The 15,470-nt window shown below is 37.5% G+C and overlaps 1 protein-coding gene across 1 annotated transcript in view; it reads right to left on the bottom strand.

The window, feature by feature from the left end:
• Positions 1 to 15,470, bottom strand: part of lmbrd1 (LMBR1 domain containing 1) — an 82,813-nt gene that overhangs the window by 31,749 nt on the left and 35,594 nt on the right. Inside the window, exons 6-7 of the mRNA XM_003215503.4 lie at positions 14,167 to 14,255; positions 12,968 to 13,041 (exon numbers count right to left, since the gene is read on the bottom strand). Of these exons, the coding sequence (XP_003215551.1) occupies positions 12,968 to 13,041; positions 14,167 to 14,255 (163 nt within the window). The remainder of the gene's footprint in view (positions 1 to 12,967; positions 13,042 to 14,166; positions 14,256 to 15,470) is intronic.

The following is a 15,470-nucleotide window of genomic DNA, read 5'->3' as shown; positions in this document are numbered from 1 at the left end:
AAAGGTATATTTACAATGCACATACTATCGAAGTAAAAACAAAGAAAATTGCTATAATCCAGATCTAGTTAGAAGGGGGAAATTGTATGCACTATGCTTGAGTACTAACAATTTTCCATGAAAACCTTGAGACACAAGTGTGTGAGGAACGGAAAAATAATGTATGATTTTAAAAGCAGATTGAAGAGGTATTTGCAAATGCCAAAGGCATGGACTGCATTAAGCCATAATTCCTTTGTTCAAACATAATGAAAACAAAAAAAAATAAACATTTTTGAAGCATAACTAGCAAATAGTGGTGCGGGGGGGGGGGGGGGCACTTTAGGCTTCAGACTCAGTATGATGACACGAAACTGAAAAATAAACTTCCACACGTTGGGGGAGGGAACAGGGTATCAACCATTCAGATAACAGGTAATGAGATCATGGATGTCAATATTGCTCAGTCAAACATTTCAGAAGGAGAAACCAGTACAGAATCGAATGGCTGCCAACTGGTCTTTGGTACAAAAGGAATTATAATGTCATTTACAGAAATGTTGAATTACATAGATTTAATATGATCTTGTTATGTTTTAGTAACAGCTAAAATCCACAATGAAAAAAAATCATACACACATTCAATTCCAGAACTGATTTAAAATATAAACAATACTATAACTTAATGCTGACGTTTTTCTAGATTTTATTTCAGGAGTTATATTTCTAATATATATATATATATATATATATATATATATACACACACACACACACACACACACACACATATACATACACACACATACATACATACATATATATACACACAAACACATACACACACACATACACATACAAACACACACATACACACATATATAATATATATATTTTAGTATCATACTCTTCCTGTGCTATTATGGTTATGCAGGTGTTTCCCCTCACTAAAAGAAATTTTTATTTCTTTTTCTTCAACTAAAAACAGGTACAGGGCCCTCAGTATCCACTATAATTTGTTTCCAGGATTTCCCAGGAATAATCAAGTCCCAACCTATCTAACGGTGTAGTAAATTGGCATTCCTTATATAAAATAACAAAATCAATGGTTTTGGGAGGGATTAAAAAGTATTTTTGAGTTTTGGTTGGTTGAATTGGTGGATGCAAAATCTATGGATACGAAGGGCTGATTGTACTATATAAAATACTAGCTGTGCCCGGCCACGCATTGCTGTGGCGAAGTATGGTGGTATGGGAAATAAAGTATTGAGGAATTGGTGGTAGTTAAGGTAAAGGGTAAACGTTTTACCCTGACATTAAGTCCAGTCATGTCTGACTCAGGGGGTTGGTGCTCATCTCCATCTCTAAGCCGAAGAGCCGGCGTTGTCCGTAGACACCTCCAAGGTCATGTGGGATGACTGCATGGAGCGGCATTACCTTCCCACCGGAGCAGTACCTATTGATGCACTCACATTTGCATGTTTTTGAACTTCTGGGTTGGCAGAAGCTGGGGCTAACAGTGGGGGCTCTCTCCGCTCCCCCAATTCAAACCTGCGGCCTTTCGGTCCAGAGGTTCAGCAGCTCAGCGCTTTTAACATGCTGCACCATCAGGGGATATTATTTCCTAAAGGTTGTGATTATACAATATTTCTGATTTTTTTTTGTCTATTGGAGGCAAGTATGAATGCTGCAATTAGGAAAAATGATTAGGATGTAATGGCCTTGCAGCTTTAAAGTCTGGCTGTTTCCTCCCTGAGTGAATTTTTTGTTAGGAGGTGTTAGCTGGCCCTGATTGTTTCCTGTCTGGAATTCCCTGGTTTTCAGAGTGGTGTTCTTTGTGATATTTTATGTGCTTCTACTGTCTGTGGCCCTGAGAAAACAGAGGATTTGCCAGACTTTGATGATGGGAATACTTTGTTGGGAGGTGTTAGCTGGCCCTGATTGTTTCCTGTGTGGAATTCCCCTGTTTTCAGAGTGTTGTTCTTTATTTAGTGTTCTGATTCTAGAGATTGTATTGTTCTGTTTCATTATACGACATTAATTTTTATATATTCTGATTTTAATGTTTTTGGATACTTGGAGCCAGATTGTATTCATTTTCATGGTTGACCGCAACACAATAATAATAATAATAATAGTAATGATAGTAATAATAATGACTTTGGTAATACACAGTGCTTCACTCCCTTCTCAGCTTCCTTTCTGGAAGAATATTTTCTTGGGAGGTATTAGCTGGCCCTGATTGTTTCCTTTGTGGAATTTCCAATTTCCTTGCTTTCAGACTGTTGGTCTTTATTTACTGTCCTGGTTTTAGAGATTATATTGTTCTGCATTATTCTATCCCAGTAATTATTTCATATTAAAGTAGAATCTCACTTATCCAACATTCGCTTATACAATGTTCTGGATTATCCAACGCAGTCTGCCTTTTCATAAGCAATGTTTTTGTAGTCAGTGTTTTAAATTCATTGTGATATTTTAGTGGTTAATTTGTAAATACAGTACAGTAGAGTCTCACTTATCCAACATAAACGGGCCGGCAAAATGTTGGATAAGCGAATATGTTGGATAATAAGGAGGCATTAAGGGGAAAAGCCTATTAAACATCAAATTAGGTTATGATTTTACAAATTAAGCACCAAAACATCAAGTTAGACAACAAATTTGGCAGAAAAAGTGTTCAATACGCAGTAATGCTATGTAGCAGTTACTGTATTTATGAATTTAGCACCAAAATATCACGATATATTGAAAACATTGACTACAAAAATGCGTTGGATAATCCAGAACGTTTGATAAGCGAGACTCTACTGTAATTACTACATAGCATTACTGCGCATGGAACTACTTTTTCTGTCAAATCTGTTGTATAATATGATGTTTTGGTGCTTAATTTGTATAACGATTACCTAATTTGATGTTTAATCGGCTTTTCCTGAATCCCTTCTTATTATCCAACATATTCACTTATCCCGACCGCCTGTTTATGTTGGATAAGTGAGACTCTACTGTATATTGATAATCTTATATTATCTGCTTAGAACTGGATTATATGAGGCCCCTTCTTCACAGCTGTATAAAATGCACACTGAAGTGGATTATATGGTAGTGTGGAGTCAAGATAATCCAGTGCAAAGCAGATAATATAAGATTATAAATGGGTTATATAGCTGTGTGGAAGGGCCTTGAGTCTACACTGCCATATAATCCAGTGCAAATTAGATAATCCTTGGAAAGGCCTGAGGCCTAAGTCTGCCTGTCCCCTAACTGAACCCTGGCTATCCCTTGGCTGAGTTGGTTGCTAGGAGACCAAGTGGGCAGAGATTAGCCCTCTTAACTGGCAGAAATTGGATAAAAACAATTATTGCTCTCCCTCTAATTGGGACTTCGTTTTTCTTTTCTTTTTTTTGTATCAACCTAGAGGTGTGGATGATGGGTTGTGTTGTCAAATTTCGAGGTTGGAGGGCCTGTAGTTTTGTTATTTTGTCGGTCGCCGTGATGCCATCACTCATTTATATATATAGATATATGAATGGGAACTCGTGGTGCCTAGAAGGTGTTCAAAGATTCCTGTATACTGCTTTTACATTCAGAAAAGGATGCAAAATAATATTTTTGTGGGAAAATGGCTTCTGTTGCTCAAAAGTGTTTTAATAGCAATTCTACAAGGCAGTTGAGCAATTAGAATATAATATGTAAGAACAACACCTTGAAGAAAGGGTGCATACAACTCCTCTGAAAGCGAAGGATATGACTTTTAGCATCAAAAGAATGGAAGGGGTATAAAAAACCTTTAGTTTGATACAGCAATACTCTTTTGCTCTTAACTAATTTAGAAAACAAAATTAAACATCTTCCCATTTCAGCAGAAGAAAGTATTATTTCAGCTAGACAAGCAAACCTCAATTGGTCACAAAGGCAAATTTGTAAAAGGATTTAATTCTTAGACATAATTAATATGGCACAATCTAGATAATGTTCTTGTACTCATGTAGTCCAAATGAGGTCTTCTACCAAAAATCCCTAGGAGACTACCCATATGAGTTGTACTATACTTCTTCTACAAGCAGCTTTCTGTACAAAGGAAGCCCATGGGAAGTAATACCTGCAAAGTTAAGAATGGAGACGGATGTGATTATGTGGGCAAGACGCATGCATGGGGAGTTTCTAAAGGTTTGCTATCTTTAGGACACAGGAACTATAAAATTAAAGAAGATGATGTGATCAGTGACTGATGTTTTTTATTATTTGTTATTTTTCATCCAGCCCAGAGGTTAATATGAAAATGTGTTAAAATTAAATTACTGCCAACTTATGAAGCCACACTGCTATCAACTTAGTGCTATAGGAGCTTCAGTATATTGCTTCCGGTGAGCAAAAGAAGGGCAAGTCTTCCAGCAAGCATTCTGTACTGACCTTTTGATTCAAGGTTTTGCTAGAAGGAAAATACTTCAATGAGTGTAGAATCTGAAATTTTCATCTGTAACAGTAAACTAGGACATGTGTCATATCTGCATGTGTCACTGTTTGCCATCAGCAAAATAGATGCTACTCTGTCAACACAGAAGACAAACTGCATTGCATAAGAACAAAAGGTGGCCTGATGACCAATACAAATAATGAAGACAAAGGGCAGTATTTTCTTAGCCCTTGTTGAAACAATAAATTAAGCTGGCAAGTTTTGCAGTAAAGTAAAATGGTATATAATCAGTGTAACAAATAAAAGGTTGGCATGAATAAGTGATTATGTCAAGGCAACACAAGGTATATTCCTTGGTTATACAGACATGCACAATGTAGTATGGGAGTCAGCTTCTTGCAAATTTGCAGTTTCATTAAAAATATATATATCAAGGAACATCCAAACTTACTGCTTACAATTTCAGAAGTCAAACAGATGTCTACATAATATTTCCTGTGGGTCAGAATAGGGCTTCAGAGCCCTACATAAGCAATAAATAAATAAATAGGAAAGGCAGAGGTCATTGAGAATGAACTGCTGCAATAAATAATATTTGTGTCCAGTGTTGTGGTCAGGCACTATGCCACCAATGCTCTTTGGTTCAGCGGTTCTTAAAGTGTGCTCCATGGAGCTCTTGGGGCTCTGCAAAGCATACTGAGGGGGGCCGCACTTCCCTCCTTCCTCTCCCCCCTCCAAGCTTTCCCTCCTCTTTCCTACTCCTCCCCCGCCTCCCTCGCCACCCAAAGCCTTTTTTCCTTGCCTGCTTTGCCACCAAAAGCCTTTTTCCTTGCCCCCACTTTAAACTAAAAGCATTTTTCCTCACCTTCCTCGCCACCCAGATCCTTTCCCCCTCACCTTGCTTGCTTCCAAAACCCTGTTTCCCTCCCACTGCTCAGGGGGTGCTTTGACTGTGCTTTTCCTACATGGCAGAAGGGAGTTGAACTGGATGGCACATAGGGTCTTTCACTGAAATACTGCTAACTTTATTTTGGTTAAAATTGTTCTTCATTTTAAATATTGTTGTGTTCTTTCTTTCTTTCTTTCCTTTTGTTTCAACACTACAAAAGAGATATGTGAAGGGCATAGGAATTTATTCTTTTTTTAAAATTAGTTTACACAAACATTCTCCATCCATCTGCCACTAGCCCAGCCCATCTGTCAAATTTTAAAATGCAATGCGTCAAACAATTTCCCCATGCCCGATATATATACATTATATCTATATACAGTAGAGTCTCACTTATCCAACATAAACGGGCCGGCAGAATGTTGGATAAGCGAATATGTTGGATAATAAGGAGGCATTAAGGAAAAGCCTATTAAACATCAAATTAGGTTATGATTTTACAAATGAAGCACCAAAACATCATGTTAGACAACAAATTTGGCAGAAAAAGTAGTTCAATACGCATTAATGCTATGTAGTAATTACTGTATTTATGAATTTAGCACCAAAATATCACGATATATTGAAAACACTGACAACAAAAATGCGTTGGATAGTCCAGAACGTTGGATAAGCGAGTGTTGGATAAGTGAGACTCTACTGTATATATAAAAGGATAAAGTTGTTTGCGCCGTGACTATAGCAACACAACTATATGCCCCAGAACCACAACTTGACAACACGACACAAAAGCCTTGCCTCAAGGTTCATACAACAAAAAATCACAGCTGGAACCTAAAAGGGGGCTTAAAAAACCCAAAAAAAGGCAACAAACCATCTACTCCTGCGCCAAAAGCGAGCCCGCGGGTGGACAGAACAATCCCCACCCCACCTCGCAACGGGCGCACCTACGCTCACACCTTTTCCTGCCCCCGACGCTGCCGCCATCTTCCCGAACAGCCCCGAGCCACCATGCGCCAGGAATAAGAAAGGGGCAGCCCCCACAGCCGGCCGCTGTGCCTAGGCAAGCCCGGGGATTCTGTTGAGGCCTAGAGGGGCGGGTCTACTCATAGCAAGTCGAGCCAGTGGTGGTGGAGGATGGTGCAGAAGGTGAGCCCATCGCGAAAGGAGCTACTGAGGTCCTGGACCTTGACGCCGGGGTAGCCCTCGCACGGGCGGCAGCAACAGGCCTGCAGGGCGCTGCGCAGGCCCAACATGGGCTCAAGCCTCCCGGTTTTCTAACCGTTTTTTTTATTTCTTTGATACTCTGCCTTTAGCTCATGGTGGTAAGGTGGAATAAAACCCTACAAATAGTTAATGGCATTATTTTGAAATGAAAGTTCTTTGGATCCTTCACCCTCACTCTGTACACTGACATTTTGTCATGAAATCATATCTATACTTCATGACAGCTTTAATCATTGATTCTAAGTAGTTTTGAAGGCTAGAGGACTGACAGAGTTCAGGCAATAATCTGAAGACCTCATTTGATAAGAGGTCGTATTTAACAGCAAACCAAACGTTGCTTCCCTGCTCCACCTTGTTTGATTAGCCTCTCTCTCTCGGCCCCACACCCTCATTCAGATTTGATAAAAAGGATCTGGAGACACCTATTAATGTTCACCATTCTCCATGTATTTGATGTTTTAAGCATGTAATTGCATGACAAACAAGTTGCTTTATGATGACCTCATTTCAGAAAACTTGAACACTGCTGGGTTTCTCAAAGAGTTCTCTGGAATGTATTGAAATCCTCCCACATCTTTCAATCAAAGCTGAGAAATTCATAAAATAAAATATAAAATCTTCACAGTCATATAAAAAAGATATAAAGCATGCACTTGCACACACGATAGTAAATAACAGCCTACAATACAGGCTCTTCCCTACAGAGAGCGAGCAGAAGTTAGATATGGGCTCTGGTCAACAGCAAAGATGCCAAAATGCACTTCATTCAATATTGGAACCAATAACAACAAAAATTTAGCAGCAATAGATTTTTGACAATGTGTTAAAATACATTTAATTAACATTTAAGACTAACTTACACTAAAGGCAGGAATTGTTCAGACGTTCTGAGCTAATGTCATCCTGATTGTGTTGTACTTTTGTTACCAAAACTAAAGCTAACAAGTCATAGCTACAGTTCTTCCAACAACCTGACTCATTCTTCATCAAAGCTTGATAACAAAAGGCTGCTTGAGCATCTCAGATGCGGAGCTTAAGAAATTATGTTTCCTATGGTGGTACCCATCTTTAGTCTTAATTGAAACTATAGTGTTTATGGTTTTTTTCTTCCAGTACTTGTAAATAACTAACAATGTTGTAGCAGTGTAGTAGTAATGCCTACAAACAATTAATTGTTAATTAATTAACAATAACTGTTGGCTTCACATTGAACGGAAATCATCTGTTAAGAATGTTTCACATCCCATTTTAGATATTTAAAACCACTAAAGCTAAGAAGATGCTTTTAAGATATAATATATTTGCTGCCTACTCCTGCCCTCTAGTGAAGATGTATACAATGCACAAGTAGTACTGCCAGTGGAAAAGCTATGAATAAAATCCAGGGTGTCTCAGCTATGCTACTCTAGTAATTCTTTAACAGGAAAATAAACAAAATTCTAAATGCTATGGCTAGCCTGCAATGAAGATTATAGCTCATAAATATTAAAGCTGCACTGTTCAAAATGCCCAGATCTTAAAACATGCCAATGATATTTATTTTAATCAGAATAACAGAGTAAAATGGAAAGATCCAGTTCCTTAATATAAAATAAGGGTAGTGAAGTGTACCTCAAGGGCTACATTCAGCCTCAAACCCCTTTTTTGCCTCCTTGAAGTCCCCCAAGAATCTCCCAAATTTTCCACGTACAAACATCAAACTGCAGTAGAATAATGGCAGTGTGATCTCATCTTGAGTGGTTTGCTACTGAAAACTTGTCAAAAAACTGTTATGAAAGCTATTTGGCTACACGGGGGAGGAGGGGACATTCATAACAAAGAATGTTATGCTGCCATTCGCAAACAACCGCACTTCACAAAGAAGAAGAGCCTTCTGCAAAGATGTACAGAAAGCTTTTCATTTATTTAAATACAGTAGAGTCTCACTTATCCAACATAAATGGGCCGGCAGAACGTTGGATAAGCGAATATGTTGGATAATAAGGAGAGATTAAGGAAAAGCTTATTAAACATCAAATTAGGTTATGATTTTACAAATTTACGAATTTAGCACCAAAATATCACGATGTATTGAAAACATTGACTACAAAAACACGTTGGATAATCCAGAACGTTGGATAAGCGAGTGTTGGATAAGTGAGACTCTACTGTATTTAATAAGACACAAGCGTGCCGCCACCTGAGGTCTCACAGCGCGAGTAGCAATGGGCCCATTTAACCAGTGGCAGTTCCTCCCCCTTTCTTTTAAAAATATATGGACTTCCATGTTTAGCAACTCTATTACACATATGATGCTAGGTCTCATTTTCTTTTTCAATGAAGTAACCAAACCCAGTCTTCTCTGAACAGCTATATTTCTTATACAACCTTCCAAAAGATTTTCCAGTGGTACTCGCTATCTCTCATCCTACAACATTTTCTTACTTTAATTCACATTTGGACTGCTCTCACTTTCCATTGTCTTTCTCTAACCCTCCCTACTTTCTCCATGTTTGTTTGTTAATCTTGTGTTATATATATTAAATTATTACTATTAAGTGAAGACGGTGCGTATCACTAATAGTGTAGTTTTGGACAAGCACTGTGCCCTTGTATGTAAAATATGAGGCAAAAATACAAACGTGCAATAATAGATGCATTTCTTGCTATTGTTTACTTTATAGTGCCTTTACATTCTCACAAGGCAGAAATAACCACTAGAGATACAAGCAAGCTGCCAGGCATGAGAAAGAATGGATAAAAAAAGACTCTACCAGATGGAATCTACAAGATTCTACGCCTCTCTACAGAAGAAACATAATCAAAGAGGTTAGAGTCCAAAGATTGAAGAGCTCCATTTAAGCAGCAGATGTGCAGCACAGATATCACACAGGCTTACAAGTAGCATTATCCTTTACTGGCAGACAAGAGATTAAATTAAAGTACGATTCCAAGTCGATGCCTGCCCATTATATTTCAGCAAACCTCTAAGGAAAAGCATCAATTTAAGGCAACTCCATAAAAAATTAGAACATTCCCAGAGCTATAAAGAAGGTGCATTTACACCTCTCCCAACTTGTTTTTCCTCACATTTCCTTCATGTCATTTAATTCCTCTTGATCAACAGAGTTTTGGTAAAAGCATCAGTAAAGTGTAAAATCTTTAAGAGGAGTACTTATAGCAAAAGTAACTACTCTTAAAAATTTTTCTAATGATGCTTTCAAATAATTCATTTTGCAAAAGACTTTAGGTCAATAAAAACTCTAAGTCAGTCTTTATGAACAGGCTGTTACAGGGCTGACCACTATAGGAACATATGAATCCTGTTTAGTGTGAGCTGAAAATCAAGAGCAGAAGATGGACAAAATGAAGTCAATAGGTCATATATAGCCCTCATTCACTTTTTGGAGGGCCCTGTAGTTAGCTAGCCATCTACAAAGTTTTCTGTTTTATAAGTGGAATTTTAAGATTTTTCTACAGCCTCAAGATATTTATGTCTCTTTGAGTGAAATCCATGTTAAGACAGAGTATCTGATTTTGGGGAAGAAAGCCAGACCCCCAAAGATATTATTGGACTCAGGAAATGTACAGAAACCACATTGACTACCGAAAGTGAAAAACAAAACAAAGGACGGATGTGATCCAAAGTCTACTTTTTGTTTTAAAAATCCAGTATCTTTTATGTTAAATTTGCTGAACAACCATGCAACTCAATGAAAAAGTAAATGGCTATTCTTGGATGTCTCTAGAAGAGACGTCCCTTTTTCTGATTACTTTAAAAAGGTGCTGTTAGTACAGAGGTGGTGTAGATGGTTAGCCCCCAAAAAGTCTCTTTGGGAGCATATGGGAGCCTGTGAACATGAGAGCAGTGAATTAGGTTTTGATTTGCTTCAAGACAGGCCATTAAAGTTAAAGGAAGGTAGGCTGCAAAATTGTCACATGTGGGAAAAATTCTACGTGAGGTTACTGTATTACAAAGGTTCTAAAAACCAAGAAAGGAAATCCATTCTCCTTTGCTTTCTTCTCTTTCGCTAGGCTCTTCTTTGGCTTTACCACATGATGTAGCTAGACTGTTAGAGTCAATGTGAGGCAATGTCTCTTGGATCTTTATTTGTAAAGTGCAGTTTCATCTGTGTTGCTTAGCAGTTATTTAGCAGTGGTGGTTTCTGGTGTACTGAAGCCTGGAATCATAGATGGAATAAGGAACATCACAGGTGCTCAGAGAAACAAACCATTTGACTTTCAACCTGAGCAGAGTTATTGTTTTTGCTTTTACATAATTTCGTTCATGTCTCCCTTACAAGAGTCAATGAGGGAGACAGGGAAACAAATAGAGAAAAGTGAAGCACCTCTTTAAAAAAAAAAACTAAGAAAGTCACAGAACACTGAAAAGAGAAGGACATTGAAATTCAGGATGTAGTAATGAGCTACATGTAAAAACTTGTAAAAGATCATGAAAGATAAATGATAAGTTCTGCTTATCAGTACTAAAGTTTTTCCTGCAGTGTGAGCCAAGACCTGGAAATAAAGCGACTCTTCACTGATTTGAGATCACATCCTCTCACCAATGACACAATCTCATCAACTTTCCTCACAAAAGATCTCCCAGAGAATACACCATTTCATTTTTCTCTCTTAAAGTCAGAGCAATCAAACAACAATATTAACTCAGAGATGCAAATACAAATCTTTGGGGGGAAATAGTGTCAATTATAGTTATCCACAACAGATCCCAAATAAAGTAACTCAAGCTAATGTGCCTGTCATGAGAGGTTTAATAACCTACCTTGACTTCAAATAACAACACAGAAAAGATGCCATCATCTCTGTTTTTACCCAAGGCTATATAAAATCATTTAAATGCAAACTATATTAATGAGTTCTTATAAGCATAGCAAGCAACAGATATAAACAGCCATAGGTTTGTGGCACTTTTTAGGACCACATTTCCTTTTTCTAAATTTAAAAAAGATACACTACACAGTTTAGTTCCACTAAGTCACCATAGGAAATACTCAGTTTTATAATTTATGTGTATGAAAAGATCAGACACAGGTAGAGCTTATGTACATGTTGTTAAATGCTGCAACGATCCAATGCAGCAGGCTATGTGCAGCAACTCTACAAGAATCAAGCATTCTTAAGAAAAACTTGTACATTTAGAAATTCCTTTAACTCAAGTGCAGAGCACAAATTTAACTGAATGGTTTTCTAAATTTCAGACGTTGATTTTAGGAAGCTAATTAAAAGGTTCCATCAACAACCCACAACCCACAATATACGGTGGATATCCTATAAAGAGCACAACTGGAAAAAATCAAGGATCCACCTGTCACAGCATCCCATTTCTTAGTGTCAAATAAAATACCGCCCACTTCTGAAAGAAGATTAGATTATGGCATTAAATTAAGAGAAAGCCTCACAGAAAGGAAACAGAATCATTGGCCTGGGTTCACAAGAAAGGGTCAAAGAAGTTATGAATATACACAAAAGAAACCTACCACAGCAAAGGAAAAACATACACTTAAATACATTGACTAATTGGTAGTATGACACTGTTCCCATACTCAGAAGCCAATTTCCAGTTGTGGAATCCCATCCCACTTGGGAAATACATATATACATAGTGAACATCCATATGAGTTGGCCAAATGCATGGAAATTTCCTATTCACTCAATGGGAATGCATCAAAATAAACTGTTCTAGTGCCACACTAGTGTCATTTTAGTCATTCAAGTGTTTTCAAATACGTTATCTCATCAAAATGAGAATCAAGAAAAAAGCTTAGGTGGGGTGAAAAGATGAGGGGTTAAGAAGAAGTGCAATTGCCACTTAGTGACTAGCTTTCTAGTGCACTGATGTGTTATTTTGATGAGGTATAAACTATTATAGCTATAATAATGGAAAGATTTTGGAAGAGAATAGAGCTTCTTATACTAAAGACTTTTAATTAGAAACAGACTTTGGCTAAGATGCTGAGAAGTTCAATATTTAGGATACAAAGATCTATAGCAGTAATCCCACATCAGATCCCCAGGCTCTGACACAATGACTTAGAGATGGCATGAAACTTCTGCTGACTAGAGTGTTGAGTCAGGAAGACAAGTCACATTTGCACAATTCATTTAAAAACTCCTGTCAGCTAGTATGCAAACTTTTGACAAACTGCAATAAACATTTACTACCACTTTAAAAAACTTTTCAAACTCATGAAACTGTACATTCATTCGTTTAGATACCTTTAGTTAATAGGTCTGAGAGGCTGCTCCTGAATTAAAATAATGATGATTAAGATTATAGTTTCCATAACTCACACCCATTAGATAGGTTACAAGTTAATGGGAACTGGAGCCCAAAACATCTAGAGAACACCAGATTGCCTACCTGTATCTCTGAATTAAGATGTGATAAGATTGCATATTGTTAGAATAGAAACAAATTTTAAAATAGAGATAAGAAGTTGGATGCTTACTGTATAAGTAATCGCTGCCATCATTCCAATAAGGGTTAAAGAACTTATAGAGAATGATAGTGCTGCCAAACCATCTATAAGTAAAATGACAGAAATTCAAATGAAACATACATTTAAGAACACTTTAAACCCAAGTTTCATATTTTGTTTTGTATCTATTTTAAGAAAGCTATTTTAGTGAATGCATGCATGCATATGCACACACACGCGCACACACACAATAAAAGCTTAAAGTAGAAATTGTTAAATTACCCATCAAGGACAATGAATTGACATGTATATTGACAACATTTCACCATTCTGCAACACATTAGCATAAGCAAAGGAGTATTTTATTATGATCTTAAGAGGGAAACTGGGCTCCCATTGCCATGGAAGATTTGTTCCATCACTACCTCAAGGGTTATACATTCTCCAGTCTGTTATGAAGCTTTTAAATCAATGTCAGCACCAGTATAGCACAGGGATGGGAAATTAGGGCTCTTTATATGTTTTTATCAGCCCAAATCATCACAGATAGTGGTGAGGAATGCAGAGACCTACATACCAGCAACACTGGGAGGGCTACGCTTTGCCCATTCCAGTCTAGCAGCATTTTTATTGTTGCTGTTGTGTAAGATTACTATCAGAATTTTTGATGTGGTAAATTCCTTATGATATCAGATTCCTATATTTTGACCACTCGTGTATTTCAGTAAGTCCTCCTTGTCTTTTGGGAACTGTCCAAAAATCAGCAGTATAATTCACTAAATACACACACACACATAGAATGATCCTGAGTCTAAGTACAGGCCTTCAATACAAAAATTGAATCTACTGAAATATTTATTCAGAAATGTTCATCTGTATTTGTTGTTTGCATTTCCCAGAGATATAATGAGTTTTTCTACTTTCACAGGGGTTCTGTGCCCCTAACACCCACAAGTGTGTGTGTGTGTGTGTGTGTGTGGAGGGAGACTGTATGTAAGACATTCAATTCATGACATTTTAATTACAAGCAGGACAAAGCAATCACTGTTCTCTGTTTGTCAACCAATATTACCTTTAAATAAAGAATTCAAACATTTTCTACCAATTAACATGCACTTATTTCAAAATACAGTGGCTTTTTTTAGCAAGAAAATCAGACAACACATTAAAAGAAGCCAATACTTTGAATAAGTTTTGTCTCATTATCTGTAGAAAAAAGAATATCTTACGACTGCTTCCAAGCTCTTCAAACAGAAGTTTCACTTTCTCCCATTCTGTTGAATTTTTCTTATGGGGAATATCAAGTGGAACAAAGGCTCTGCAATAAGAAAAAGTAATGAGAATTTCTATTCTGAAAGTTATCTTCCAAACATTTGATCTGATACATTGGGATGATGTTGGGAGCAAAGTTCATTACATGGAAAATTCAAGAACCTTCGCTAAATTGAAAAGCAATTCGTTTTCTTTCAATAAGTTGTTTCTCTGTTCAACCCATTTTTTGAAACTGATTCTATACTATCATACAATGGATTCATGACTTATTGGAACCTTGCAGAAAGACAGGCGAAGACTGGGAATGTAAACAATTTATCGAGGCTAGCACAGCTTCAGATAAATTAGACCTTTTAAGACAAGCTGAAGAGTACAAAACTAAAACTTCTGAATAACAGTTCAATTGTGGTTTAGAATATTAAATTATATTAAACTATTACCTGACCAAAAATGATTCAAGCTAGTAATAGCAAATACGAGATTAATACCTACTATGAGCAGTCGTTCTTAGGAGACTGAAGGAGCAATCCAGTACATGTGGGTTAACACCTCATGCCAACCTGATTAAGGCAGGAATCAGAAGAATTCTAGTCTATTGTAACCCGTGCCTCCTCAAACACTCTCCTCTCAATTTGATCATATAGCGTTAATGATCCGTGATGCATTGAGCAATGGTGGAATAGATAGAAAATGTTTTCCCTCCCGGATGATTCCCTTCCCCTGGGTGGGTGTGGATTACTCTCACACCCTCCCTAGGATGACCATTCACAGTAAGGATCAATCTCTCATTTCCATACAGATTGAAGGAGCAATCCACTACACATGGGATATACCCAAGCCATCTTCTCCAGGACAAGGCCTGACTATTGTTATTTTTCATCATCATTTGCAAAACTGTTCTCTCAAAGGCTGACTGATTTGATCTGAACTTGTCCACTTTGTTGTGTCTGATGAATGTGGAAGATTCCTTCCATCTAGCAGCTGTCCAAACATCTTCACCCTAGTCATTACAATAAAGGCTTTTGTTGTAGCCATTAATCTGGCAGAGTATGCCCAAATTCCATTTGTGACCCCTTTACCCCCAAGAAATCTTTACAAAAACCTGGGTGTATAAGGTAAAGGTTTCCCCTGACATTAAGTCCAGTCGTGTCTGACTCTGGGGGTTGGTGCTCATCTCCATTTCTAAGCCGAAGAGCCGGCGTTGTCCGTAGACACCTCCAAGGTCATGTGGCCGGCATGACTGCATGGAGCGCCGTTACCT

This window comes from Anolis carolinensis, chromosome 1 (genome assembly GCF_035594765.1).
Source record: "Anolis carolinensis isolate JA03-04 chromosome 1, rAnoCar3.1.pri, whole genome shotgun sequence".
Lineage (NCBI taxonomy): Eukaryota > Metazoa > Chordata > Lepidosauria > Squamata > Dactyloidae > Anolis > Anolis carolinensis.
Note: the sequence above shows the minus strand (reverse complement) of the source record. Positions and strands in the feature narration are given on the sequence as shown.